This window comes from Thermobia domestica, chromosome 5, assembly GCF_964235325.1.
Source record: "Thermobia domestica chromosome 5, izTheDome1.hap1.1, whole genome shotgun sequence".
Lineage (NCBI taxonomy): Eukaryota > Metazoa > Arthropoda > Insecta > Zygentoma > Lepismatidae > Thermobia > Thermobia domestica.
Window position 1 is genome coordinate 178,850,641 of NC_137458.1, and position 15,187 is coordinate 178,865,827.

Sequence of the window (15,187 nt, forward strand, 5' to 3'; positions counted from 1 at the left end):
GAAGGAGAAGCATTTGCCATCCGGCAAGCATTATTATATATTAAAAAATATAAAATAGAAAAATCTGTTATTTGCTCAGATTTGTTAAGTGTGCTAACAGCATTAAACTCTATTCACTGGAACAACTCTACAACCTGGAGCATCCTGAATATTAAATATTTATATCTTAACATGACTGAAAATAATTATAAAATTTATTTCACTTTTATTAAGGCTCATGTTAATATTGAAGTAAATAGTAATATTATAGATAATGCGGCGAAAACAGCATGTATAGAAGGACAACCAACGCATATAAAATTATCATCCAGAAATTATTTTAATCTTATTAAAGAGTATCATAAGGATGAGTTAAACAAATGGTATGATAAACAACAACCATTGCCTGGTGAATTTTATTGGTTAATTACTACTCCTCTTCAAAATTCAATGAAACAAAATATTAAAACATGGACTCGTCGAGAAATTATAATTTACTACCGCCTTATTTTTGGAACAGCGTTATCACCTCTAAAATTATTTCAAATAAGGAAAAAAACCCACATATCATTGTTGGTGTGATAAAGGAATAGGAACTATTAATCATATTATTTTTGAGTGTGGATTGTTTCAATTTCTATGTCCCCAGCTATTGAAGCAATTATATTCTTATCTTGGATATGCACCTTTCTCCTATAAATACATATTGGCAACTAACAACTGGCTACCAATCAAAGCACTAGTACATTTTTTCGTAAAATCTGATATAAATATTTAACAAAAAAAATCCACTACATAATATTTACTAATGGATTATATGAAATACAGTGAAGCAATATACAACAACAAGAATACTAGAAAATCTTTTTATTCATCTTTTTACTAATCCAGATATCAATTACGACACAGGAAATCCTGATAAACATTGCATTCACAGTGAAAATAGATCAATAGAAACAGCAAGTCAAAATGGGAAATATATTACTTTATTGAAAATTTATGCAATTTGTTGTTTATAAATACTTTTTGGAAAATGAATAACGAATTTATTTCACATTTATAGCACATACTGGCGAAAAACCTGGTGCGCCCATAGAACACTGATAATAGTGAAAAAGACAAGACAAGACAAGACAAACAATGAAGAGAGCAAGATTGAAATGAAACCTTAAAATAAACGGTCAAAAATGTAATTGTAAAACGAAAGTTATCCAAATAAGGTGTAACTTTTAATTCACTACGTGATAACAACAAAAGCAGATTTGCTTACAAGGGATATTTGATTCAATGGTTAATGTGTTTAGTTTTAAAATCGAAGGATCTGAGATCGAATCCCGAGTGTCGTTGTTTTCTAAATACGTACTGAAGATCAGATTGTTTCGTTAGCATTTTTATCTTTTCTTAATATTAAACAGTAGTTAGGAGCCTATTTAGTGATATTTAGTGTGATTCGAGGATGGAAAACGAGCGAGATAAATTGAGTTAACATGAAACAAAATACTATGACATCTCACAGACATCCTAGATTACACATAAATATCGTTTGATACGTGGATATGTTTTCCCGCCTCTTCTCCCTGAATCGGCCACCCGGTTGATGTAATAATAATAATAGCCCTTAGACTGGTATGCCTTTGGTGCACGTACTCCAAGGTTCGATTCCCGGTAGGAGAGTACAAAACTTCATTTCCACATTTCCTTTCTTTAAATTATTCTCATGTGGTTTGGATTCCATGTTAAGCTGTAGAGACACGTCTCATATAGCCATGATACTGAAAGAGACGATAAACTCTAAGTCAACAACAATCAATATTCAATTTTTTACTACCTTCATTTTTTTTTTAATTGTGTTTGTCTGTTTAAAATTTTGTTCAATATTCTTTCCTTATTTGACAATAAGTATGGTAATATAAATATGTCTATCAAAATAAGGAAATTCAAAATAACCTTCTAAAATACTCGTATATTTTTCCGCTACTAGGTCCCAATTACATTTTCTTTTTCATTTTCCTTCGTGACCCGATGTATTTCTTTGCGACTTCAGGTTGAGAAATCTTGGTGGGCAAGTAGCCCATCGCCTAAGAAATAACGATGGGTAAGGAGACTGTGTTCCACAGCTTTGCATGCCGAGAACTTCTGGGTTTTGTTTCGCCGACTGTATTTCACTTGTTAATTTATGCTTTTGTTTCTGGGAGGCAAGTGGCTCAACAAAATGTCTATTTGAATGTCCATATTCTCTCTCTTCCATTATTTTCTAACATTTTTCTTTCATTTTTCCAAATTACAACTCTTAGAGTTTTTAGGAAATATTTGTAGAACTGTATATTAATAAAGGAGTATTCGAAGCACTGAGTTTACCATTTGTAAGATATTTACTTCTGTAAAATATGTTCAACCCTGACTTTCAAAAGTGGGAACATAATAATAGTTTGTTCTGATTCAGAAAAGTGGGAGCAAATGCAACGTTTCGACATGATTTAGGCACTATTGCCATTTAAGTTCATTGTTGTCGACATTTTTTTAACCTTTTCGCTTTAGACTGCGGTACTGCCACAGTTACATAAGGACGTAAAATAATACCATAATATGTATACTATGTAATAGTTTGTAATAAGTTCACATTAAATACATATCAGTCACTCAATAGATGGTGTTATTAGAAAATGCGATATAAATCAGAAAATAACTTTAAACAAATATTGTCCAAACATAAGAAAAGACAATTGGATTTAAGCATAGGTTTAGAAAAGAAGGCCTGTGACAAACATCTTGGCATTTCAGCTAAACGAATAAAACGCAAGCTCTGGCGTGACGTTGCCAAGTGGTAAAGGGGTGTGGCTATGGGTAAGCAGACAAACTACAGCGCGATCAGGTGACAGGGGATAGACGTGGATGTGTGCAAAATAAACGTGGTAGTACCGCTGGCCTCTCATTTGCTAGCAGTATTTAAAGGGAACTTGGAGCGCCGCCTTCAAATGCCAAGATGTTTGTCACGCCGTTTAAACAAAATGACACCATTAAAAACTCTGAACCGACACTGCCCTGAATTTGAAATCATACATGCTATCAATTTTTTTCATTTTGACACACTATAACACTGGCCATACAACTTATAGGAAAGGTTCTATGTTTAAATTGTCAATATTTTACATTGGTTGTAAACACCGAAACTGAATAGGTTGCTATGCAAAACACGACAAATAATATGATTGAAATCAGTGACAACAGTTACGTACAGGATTTGTAAAAAAGAAGATATGGAGAGGTAGAATAAAAATGTCAAGTGAATGCACTACGACACTATTTGATGAAGTTCGTAATCTGCACAAAAGTATCATGTAATTTATTTTTGCGCGGGGGTGGCTGATCTAGCGGGAGGAAGCCTCCGTAAGTATGCCAGAAAGAAACTTGACTATGTAGCAAATCCACTTATCAAACGATACCCATGTAATCTAGGATGCCTGTGAGATGTCATAATATTTTATTTCATGTTACCTCACTCTACCTCGCTCATTTACGTCCTCGAATCACACTCTCACTAGATTGACTTCAATCTACTGTTTAATATCAAGAGAAGATACAAGCGCTAACTTAATCTTATCTTTAATACGTATTTAAAAAATCAATCTTTCTCAGCTTCTTCGATTTTGAAACCAAGCACACTAACCACTGAATCAAAGTCTTTTTAGAGAAAATCTGTTTTTATTGTTATCATGTGGCTAATTAAAAGTTACACTTCATTCGGTTACCTTACGTTTTACAATTAAATTTCAGATCATTTATTTTAAGGTTTAATTTCAAACTTACTTTCTTCATAGCTTGGATAAGACTCAAATAACATGAATCCTCAGTTACGGTGTTGAAACTGTTTCAGCGTTCACTACAAAAGTCTTCAAGACAAAAGTTATGTGAGAGTGTTGTAAGTGCTAGTAGTGTGTTACGCATACTGAAAAAAGGTAAGTTGCGTAGAGATGGTTACATGTAACGTGGGGTTTATAGGTAGCATTATTTGGTCAGATGAAGTTCAATTTAAACTTACTGGAATTGTAAGCAGATTCAATTGTGTGTACTGGGTTGAAGATAATTCCTATATCACTTTTGAAAGGGCTCCAAATTTCTCTGGTGTAACTGTGGTATGATTTGTCTTCCAGGGGACTCATTAGGCCATTTCCTTTCGACGATACTGCAACTGAAGAAAAGTACTTAAGAATGCTTGCCGATTACATTTTCCTGCAATTTCTGCAATTTATGATAACGAGTTTTAATATCCCGACGCACTTTCATAGGGATATGCCAGCATACCTGAATTAAAACATACCAGGCTGTGCATAGGGCGCAGGGGACCAATCGAGTTTTCTGCCCGCTCTCCAGATCTTACGACGTTCGGATTCTTTTTTCTATGCAGCACAGTAAAAGATGATGTATACCGTCGTAAACCACGTAACTTGGACACGCTTTGGGATGAGATTCAAACGGTGTGCGCAGAAATCCTATTGGACACTTTGGTGCGAACTAAGAACAGTCGTGACTCGTACTAAGAAATGTATCGATTCTGAAGCCATCATTTTGAACATTTACTTTAATTCCATTTGGAACATTCAGTTTGATTAGAAAGTGCACTCATTTTTCAAAGTACAGTCATTGGATTATAGTAACCTTACTTTCCCAGAAATTTTACCTAAAAGGTTGGAAAATAAATTTTGTGTGACAGTTTAAAGTGTATGTATGTGTGTGTGTACACTTTTTCACGCACGCAATCTCTCTCTCTCTCTCTCTCTCTCTCTCTCTCTCTCTCTCTCTCTCTCTCTGTGTGTGTGTGTGTGTGTGTGTGTGTGTGCGTGTAAGTATGTGAGTGCGTCTTAGGAACGCCTGTGTTCTGACTTGGAACACTGTCGAAAACAATGGTGGAATACTAAATAAACCTTGAACTGAAAACATGCACTACTGTAAGAAATCATTTTTTTTTCTTCATTTTGTAGGAACTATTACTTTGGAGGGAAATCCAGATACTGGCCACACCAAATATGGTTTCAACAATCTTCGGTTAACCACACCAATTGATCGATATGGTCTTGATGGATTCGTTGCGAGAGAAGGTACACTGTACTCATTAGATCTGAACTTTTTATTCAGCGGTTTACAATCAAGTTTAACATATAGAGCCCACTATCAAGATCAAGGAGATGCAAACAGTCTACATATAAGTACTGGTTCCGAGTTCCAATTATCTGACTACCGAGATCTTGGAATTGCAACAAGCTTAAATCTGATTATTGCACGTGGAAGAGTAAGTATATAATTACTTACTTCAACTATTCTCTTCTTATTGTTTAAAGTAGCAACCTTGCAGCTTCATTTAAACTTCTTTAAATGATAATAACTGAATAGTTGGCATAACATTAAATATTCAAACATGAACTGAGAAGGAAAATTGAAGAGAGACAGTGTTTTTCGAATAACCATATTTGTAAGAATTAAGATCAACGACTAATTAATTTCTCGTAGCTTGTTTGTCCCAATCGAATTCTATTTATGGTATCAAAAAAACATAATTTAAATAATTAAAGCTAAATGGATTATTTAAATTATGTTTTTTCGATACCAAAAGAACTATTCCAGAATAGGGACCCAACAAGTACGAGAAATTAATTAGTCGTTGCTCTTAATTCTTACAAATATGTTATTCGAAAAACTGTCTCTCTTCAATTTTCCTTCTCAGTTCATTGTTTGAATATTTAATGTTATGCCAAACTATTCTAATCAGAATACTAAAAGAATTATCAATTCTTTTTAACCCCGTGGAAATTTTACAAAATAAATCTATAATAGTTAAGGTAGTTGAATAAAAATATTCTGTGAACTATATGCAACGGACTTAATTCTCCATTGGAAATTTGGAGCATTAGACATTATGTCCAGGAATCACAGACAGCATTCAGAGAATCTTTTTTTATTCTATTTTTGTTACTGTTTCTTTAAATCAATACCTCTATTTAATTCTTAAAAGATAAAAGAATTAGTTCCGTTCCACGTTGTTTTAACGGAAAATATTTTATTTCATGATCACTCTTTGTAACGTGTTATATTTTGTTTTAATGTCTAACATATTTTAAGAAAATATTATACCATAGTTGATTAAAACGTACATATTCTTCGCAGAATACTTTTATATAAATATATCTTTTACTAATCGATGGACCCTTCTGGTAATCTTCATAATTTATTTTAACAGTTGTTTTTGTTTGTTTATTTTTCTTCTACCAACATACGTAATTGACTATTCATTATCTAATGTCATATCTGGAAGCGAAGTTTTATTCTCTTAAAAGTCATACTTGAAATATAATTATCCTTATATGCAGACATTGTAATTGGCTACCCATATTCTTGAAAAGTTGGAAAAATTTAAAACTTAATGAGTGTAGGTAACATATTAGCTCTCTAAGGCTAGGTAGAAAACAATTACAATTAAGCGTAATTTTAAGCGAAGATGAGATCTAAATTAATATGACATCAAACGTCCAATTGGTCCGTAAATAATCAAGGTTTTAACATAATTGTAATAGATTACTTCTATAATTTTGTCTTAAAAAAGCTTCGCCAAAGTATGTGCTTCATAAACATTTTAAATAATTTGTGAGTGAGTTTCCAAACATTATTATGTAAATTTTAGTTTGTACAGTTTAACAATAAATTTTATTCTTAATATCTCTCTCTTTCTGATTGTTAATACTGTTCCAAAAAAATTGTATTTTTTTTTCATTAGTACTATTTAATTTCTCAATTTTCTTGATAATTGAGCTCAACTAATTGAAATTTAGATTAAAATTTTGTCTTATCATTAGCATGTGTAGTTATTTGTGAATAATTCATATTAAAAATGTGCAATGTCTTGTTTAAAAATTGCAGTATGAGAACACTTTCGTTTTCGTTCATGGCAACGACCTCAAAAGTGAAATATCGAGGCTGACATTACATCAAGGTGTGCAATATAACGTTGACTCTTTGGATTCACTTGATGTTCAAGCTAAAGCAACCGGTAAGTGTAATATAACCACATAGTGTTAAAAGAAACTCTACGATGAAAGAAATTTCTTGGGGAAAAAACGTGTATTCTGGACTCCAAAATAGGATATAATGAAATAACAGTTCAAATGTATCTATAAGACAGGGTAGTATTTTTTTAAAATTAAATTTGAGAAACTTCTAGATTAGTATTTCTAATATACACATTTTGTTCCTATCAGCAGAGGGTTTTCGAGTTATATATATATATATATATATATATATATATATATATATATATATATATATATATATATATATATATATATATATCAGTCTACAGAAACTAAATATAGCTTATAAATTCAGTTTGTCTATCAAATGTGTAGGAATGGCTAACCGTATGGCTACAGAGTACGGGATTGACAATTCGCATTTTCATATTGTTTTCGTACCTTCTTTTTGCGTGTCGATTCAAGTACTATCCGAAAGGTTCTGTTTTCAATTCTTGGTCAAATCACTATCCATTTTTCTGGAGAATCCAAATGTGCAATAAGAAACGGAGGTTCCCATTTAAAATTTTAAAGTTACCCCTCGTACCCCGAAGGGGATGGGGATAGGGGGTTGAATTTGGTATCATTGGATAGCTTTTTCAAAACTATTTAACACGTGTTTTTGTTTGTTTTGCTGATCTGTGTACTTTATGAGATATTGGACCGTTCCGAGACTTTTTCCGCATCCTGTATTGGAGAAATATTAACATTAATTTTACGAGGTTTTTCAACATTCTATTAACTACTTTCACTTTTTAGAAGGAACACTTACATCATCATGATTAGAAAATGTACCGATTATAATCTACCGTACTTTTCCAGAAACTTTTTCTACACTTTTAACAATAACATTGTTGTTTCGCTAACTTCTTAAACACTATATATAAAATATCCAAAACTATTAAAAAGTTCTTAAATATTTTATATACAGCATCCGAAATTTTTAAAGTATGAATCTGTATTCTCGGATAAACATTTAATTCTTCCAATTTTTCATATACATAACTTAAAATTAAGTACATGAGTAGTTAGTGTAAAAAGAATAGCATGTCATTCTTTCATGTCAACTCAAAACAAATATTTTCATAAATGTAATAAGACGAGACATTTCTTTACATTGAATTATTCATTTTCAGCATCTTATCCACTTTTGGGATTTGAATTTAGAGCAGAAGGTGGGGCAACAAGACGAAGTGTCAACTATGATATTGAGTTTGATTATGAACAGCTAAAAATTGCGAGCTCTTTAAACGCAAGGACTGGTGTTAATCAACCTGGTGATGCTGAGTTGGATTTCAAGGTAATATTACTGTTACAAACTACTATTATAAATGTTAAATTGGAAAGACAAAGATCCTACTTAATAACACATTTTTGTTGTATACTAATGAACATTGTATAATAATCAATAAGAAGATACTTATTTCGTATACAAATCAAACATACAAATGCTTTCTTTATTTTGCCACACACTGTATCTTACACATTCTATATCGAGATTGGACATTTCAAAAATAAACGTGCTAATGATCTGAATATTGCCGTATAAAAATTGTTGCTGTATAAATATATATAATTGATTACAACCTTGATACATTCTGAATATGTTTAGCTTTCAAACTTCAAATGCTCATCAACATAGTAAAAGGGAAAGAGACTAGAAGAATAATACTAAAAACAGAGTACAGTTGTGCATCACTCAACTATTTCAAAAGTTTTGACGAAAGAACATAAAATTAAGTCTATGTTTGAGTATAATTTCATGAGAGATGAAGAAACAAGGGAAAGAACACAGCACACGACCAGCAGAAAAGAACTACAGAGTAATCTGACCAAATGACATTTGGTGAAATAGTTAAAATAAAGATACGTGGAAATATTTATAAAACGTAATGTGAAGATGAATAAAGGTAAGAGATACATGACAAAAGTAATAATAGAGAACGGTAAAAAAATCTAGTGTTATTAGCATTTAACGGGAAAAAATGTCCAAAGATAAAACATATACTAATTGATAGATCTCATCAGGGGCGGCTTTAGGATTTTAATTTTGGATAGGCCCGCTCACTCGCTTATGAATCCATATATACATTTGATTGATTAATGACAGTAGGAAACCACTTTTACAGTATGGTTGATGCTATTTGTTAAATAAGTATCTGCCATTAATATAAATAGTGGAAAATATATGTACTCTTTATTGTATCTTTTAGAGTTTATATATTTTTCAAAATTTTTGGGTAGGCACGTGCCTACCCAGCCTACCTGTTAAAGTTGCCACTGGATCTCATCAAGCAAAACAGAATATCCATGAGTGTATAACTTCATGCATAATTTTCGAGAAAATCGAGAAAAACTATTTATTTATTTATTTATTTTTGTAAATATAAAAATTATTACTGGAGAAGAACCACGCCATCTATCAAGATGAAACTGATATTGAAGTACACCCTCATCAAGCTGTTAATTATATGATAGTACATAATATTGTAACGAAGATATAGCCCAAAATTATCATTAACTCTTAAATTTTCACTTTATTTTGTTTTGAGTTTAGCGTCCCTTTCGGCAACGAGGGTGTATGAAACGTAAACCTACAGCTTAAAGTGGGATCCGAACCACATGACCTCTCGCCAGGAATTAAACTTGGGTTTCCCTCGCCAGAACAACTCTTAAATTTAATTTCTGTCTAATTAAAATATTGTCCAAAGACGAAACATACAGTACATCAATCGATACATCATAACGACCTAAATATATATATAATGCCTGCAGGTAAATTCTTGTGGTTAGTTTTCTAGAAAATAAAAAGAAAGCTTTTATGGCGTTATAAAGTATTACATTCGTTGTCAACGAAAGCTGATAGTTTCTATTCTCTTTGACAGATTGTTAATTTATTTTGGTAATATTAAGTAAAGTAGATACTATTAATAAACAGATTGTGCTTTTTTTTGTCTTTCCTTGTCTACTGTAGCTAGAAGGATGATGCACACAAATTCCTAATAGTTACGCACATACTAATTGCAGCTATTATACATGAAAAAAATTGAATAACTGAAAATGTTCCCAGAGCCATGCAGTACATGGTGATAGCTCTTATGTTACTATCACACAACGGCTCAATGGTAGAGCGCTCTCTGGTGCTTCGTTCCTGGCTCATACCAACTGAGCTTCATGCTGAACAAATACCACGTGCATGGATTATCTCAAGGTTCTCCCACTTAATCCCACTTTCTTCATTCTACCAATTTCTTCATTATCAGTCATTATCACGATATACCTTAGCGTCGGAGCATAAATCGTGGGACATTAAATTCATTGATTTCATTTCATTTTTAACTGTCAAAATCACAATAACGACACAACATTGGGGAACTTCAAGGGAGTCAATACTGCATCAAGATTTTTGTTTCGGTGTATATATTTGGTTTGAACATTCTGACATCAATATGCTGCCCATCAATATGCAACGCTTCTCAGCTACTGCTCTTTTCTGCAACATTTCTATCTTTCTTAAGTGTTCATCACCTCTAATGAAATATTCAGCAAATATACTTAATAGTTCATTCTCCTCATAGTGTTATTTTCTAATATATATAGGCTCGGATTCAAGGGGATTCAAGGCAGGAAAGAGAGGGAGAGGGTGAAGGAGGCTACAATTAATGGATGATATGCAAACATAAAAATCATACGTGAATACGAAGAGGTTAGCGAAGGACCGTTGAGCATGGAAGCTTCCCAGCTGCGGCAAGTGACCTGCCAATAAAGGCAGAATACCTATGATCCTATGATGATGAATATATATATATATATATATATATATATATATATATATATATATATATATATATATATATATATATATATATATATATAAGAATCCCATTGATCAGATTCTGTATCCATGCCTATAAATAAAGTGTGAGTGTGTGTGTTGTGAGAAAGATTGCCAAAATTTTACGAATCAAAATATTAACTAAGTTTCTTTTCATTACAGATTGACGCGCTTGGTAACGTAGGTACTTTGCAAGCTAAAAGGGAAATTCTGTCTTCTGACCAGTCACGAATTATTGTTGGTGCTGAGGTGATTCCTGGTGGAAGAGTCGATCTAACATCTGATATTACATATCACATACAACCTGATGACATCAATGTACAAACGGAAACATTGCTTAGGATCAGCGGGGACAGTAATGACTATCGGTAAGCATGTTCTTGGTTAATGTGTGGATTCTAACGTTCGGTTTCGTATTTAGATGAATAATTGTGGCCAAAACGTGTTAACTTTCGAGTACGCTCACTTTAACAACTTATTTCGAAAGTAATCGTTAGCTTCGATATAGGTGAAGTTATGGGGAAATAGGAAAGCAATTGAGGTAGGATTTCCCAACTCGGTTCACCATTTTCTCCCCTCATAAATATATTTTCCAACTAAAATGATTCTTAGTTCTGATAATTTTACTTATTTTGAATTTAATGGCTATTGCTTTCCTATACAATCTTTCGACCCTTCGTTGAGGCTTGGTACAGTGGTTAAAACTTAAATAAAAATAATTAAAACATGAAGGAATATAAAGGAACAAACTCAACCCACCGGAGAAAAGTAGTACTGATTCACTCAGTGAATTTGTTCTTTTTCATTTCTTAATATGTTATTACTAATATTAACTGTAATGACAAATATTTTAATTAAGAGCTGAAGTAACGTAGTACAAGAAATATAGAGGAATTAAAATCAACAGTAAGCAGTATGATTTCTAAAATTTCTGAACGTGCCTCTACTATGATTGAATAGGGCTTACCCGTTTTAGCTCATGATAATTGTAGAATAATATAATAAATATTCAGCATATTTTTGAAAACTAGCAGATATGGCTATACGTATAGTAACTGAAAATCTGAATTGATTCCCTATCCATTTAGTGACAGTGTATAAATCCTGCTTAAAAGGACATGAACATTGATCGGCGGTGAACTGGACTTTAATTCAGTTAGATGTTCTCTCAGTCAGCAACTTTATAACAGTGAGATATCTCGATTAGTGTTTCAGTTAGATGTTCTCTCAGTCAGCAACTTTATAACAGTGAGATATCTCGATTAGTGTTAAATATCTAGATATCTCTTGGTAATTGTTTAGAAAACGAAATTAATTATTTTTAAATACCTTGATTGAAATTCATTTTTGTGTCAACACATATTCGCGATTCTGCTTCATTATATGAAGGTTCAGAAGAATTCCTCGCTTTTGTGAGAATGAAAAAATGTTTCTACATAAGAATTAAAACTGAGCTTGAAATTTTCATGTTGTACTTTATTCGCAGAAAATATTTCTGTAACGATATAGAAAATGTATCATACTGTGTCAAACTATGTCGGAATTTTACAGAAGATTGATACAAGAATAGAAATAAAACAATATTATCTGTATTTCAAGCACGTAGCCAAGAAAACCACACGTGCTTCAACCCATTACGTATGATTAGAATGTGAAATATAAGTTATAAGTTAATTCATCCCCCATCATCATGGAAGCGAGGGGCAGAGATAGAAAGGGGGTGACATGTAAAAATTAATGAAAAGCGACCGATATTAGTGGCCAATGAATAGTTTTCGATGTCGCTGAGATAGATTCTGATACTCCCGATACCGGAAGGAGTAGCATTACTGATATTTTTATCATTATACTTTCTCGTCTCGATTCTCGAAACTTTCTTGTCTTTTTTTTTTTTTTTTTTCAAATTTATGTACTTACTTTTGGAAGTAGTCTTGGTAGTTTTCTTCACTTAGTAGTAGGAAATTCAATACTCTCTTGGGATAATTGTTCGAAAGTTAACATTAATTAGAGAGAAGGGATCCGCAGTGGCTTAGTGATACAGCTTGTCCTTTGTGGTGCGTGGGTGCCTGGTTCGTTCGATGCCAGCACATGCAAAGTGGACTTCGTGGTGCATAAGCACCATATGCGTGTCTTCTCTTGGGGTTCTTTCGCTTCCCCAATTTTCTTTATTCCACCTTTTTTCTCATTCTTTCAAGTTGGACCTACCTTGACTAGTTGTTTTCATACAACGGGTGATATATTCATTTCAGTTGACTGTAATGGTTATGCGTGGATGGTGAAGGGTCATTTAGTTACATATTATCAGTGAAACGCCATCTATAACTGTAAAGAGGGACGAATGTTACTTCTAGAGCGGGTGTTCTTTTCATCAGGTGTGTATTTCAGTAGGACAGGTATGTGTAGATATATGGGTCTTATTGTGGAATCTGGATCAAGAAAACATAAAATTAGAAAGCTGAATAAAAAGACGAAGAATATTAAATGAAGGCAAATGCTAAAATGACAACAACAATGTGATTGAAAAGAGGAGAGAGCTATAGCAGCGACAAAAGTTAAAAGGTTGATCGAGTTGAGTTGAATAGGTAGGAATTACTGCTAGTAAAGACTAATGCAAACGAGAAATAGAGTAGCAACGGCAAAATAATTCTTTATAAGAAAACGGTATTTTGTATACGATGATTAAATACAGAACTAAGAGAAAGTCTCATCGAATGTTTCATCTAATAGTGTACTGTACGAAATAGGAACCTGGACGTTATGAAAAATCTAATATTTAAATAAATCAGTTACGGATTTGCGAAATGTGTCTGTGAAAAAGAATTGAGAAAATTAGCTGGATCGAATGGCAAATCATGAGGAAATGTTAGGACTAGTAAGAGAGCAGGAATCAATGTTGAATGTTGATTTGAAAAAAGAGATGAGCCCAGGGCAACCGCCCCGCTCGTCCTCTCCTCTCACCCGTAGCTGCGGCTCTGATGAAGCAACATTACAAGCAAAGCAGCATCATGGAAGAGCTTTTTATTGAGCCTCTGTTTACACTGTTCAACAAATTTTGATCGAAAGTATGTAAATTCTTTGAAATTGCGATTTTTACATTCCTTTAAGCCAGTGGCGGCGATTGGACGTTAAAAGTGGAGGGGCAAAACTTGACGGAAGGTTGTATAAATAATAGGTTACTATCTTTTTTGGTTAAAATACCGTATATCGTATTTCATATTTTATTAAGTAAATTGACAAGATCAACGCAAGTAGCTGCTAGTGCTTTGTACCCTTAAACAGAGATTTGATTCCTTGCTTATGAACATCTTAAAATTCAAAGCGGCTGATTAATATATTGAATCCTTGTAAGAAGTGAAAGTATGCTGGAATTGCTGTGTTCCAATAGATTAATTTTTGGGTTATTTTCCGAGGCAATTAAAATGCAATTTCTGCAGCTTTCTTAACTCCACGGAAGGACAACCATCACGTACTCACCCAACGCCGAATATTATATGGCACCATTTTTTCTATGAACCTCTAATACATACAAAAACTTTACATTTCCAAATGAAACCATATACATTAATGGGTTACTTCAAAAAAGTGGGGGTCAACTGCCTCTCTTGGCTCCCCCCTAATCGCCGCCCATGCTTTAAGCATAATATGAAAGGAAATGATAATAGAAGAATTTTCTTAATGAAGATAAATATTCAATACCATTCAAAAAATAGTTTCAAGTCATAGATAATATTCAAAGAATATAGAAACATACTTGTTTGTTAATATCTTCTTTTATTGTATATATAAAAACGAAGCTTGTTATGCATTCCATATATACTGGGTGAACCTGAAAGATATTCACATACTTCGGGAGGTGATTCATGACATTGAAGAGGACATTTTGTCTTCTTTTCATGTCACGAATCACCTCTCGAAGTATGTGCACATCTTTCAATTCCGTTCCAATTGTCAGGATTCGATTTTCGATTCCAAGTTGGCACCCCTGTCACTCGTACACGACGCGGAATTCGACGCAACAGAACTTTTGCCTTCTTTTCATGTCACGAATCACCTCCCAGCATATGTGCACATCTATCTGTTCAGTTTCAATTGTCAAGATTCGATTTTCGATTCCAAGTTGGCACCACTGCCACTTGTACACGACACGAAATTCGACAAAATACACTGTTCAACAAATTTTGATCGAAAGTATGTAAATTCTTTGAAATTGCGATTTTTACATTCATTTAAGCATAATATGAAAGGAAATGATAATAGAAGAATTTTCTTAGCTCAGGTTGTGAAAAAAAAACGCCCTTGTACAACAGTAGCTGTA

General features: G+C 33.0%; 1 protein-coding gene across 1 annotated transcript in view; it reads left to right on the plus strand.

Annotated features, from left to right (window-relative positions):
* apolpp (retinoid- and fatty-acid binding glycoprotein apolipophorin) overlaps positions 1-15,187 on the plus strand; it is a 248,875-nt gene that overhangs the window by 101,742 nt on the left and 131,946 nt on the right. Inside the window, exons 20-23 of the mRNA XM_081759450.1 lie at positions 4,959-5,266; positions 6,889-7,018; positions 8,174-8,337; positions 11,035-11,240. Coding sequence (XP_081615576.1) covers positions 4,959-5,266; positions 6,889-7,018; positions 8,174-8,337; positions 11,035-11,240 — 808 coding nt within the window. The remainder of the gene's footprint in view (positions 1-4,958; positions 5,267-6,888; positions 7,019-8,173; positions 8,338-11,034; positions 11,241-15,187) is intronic.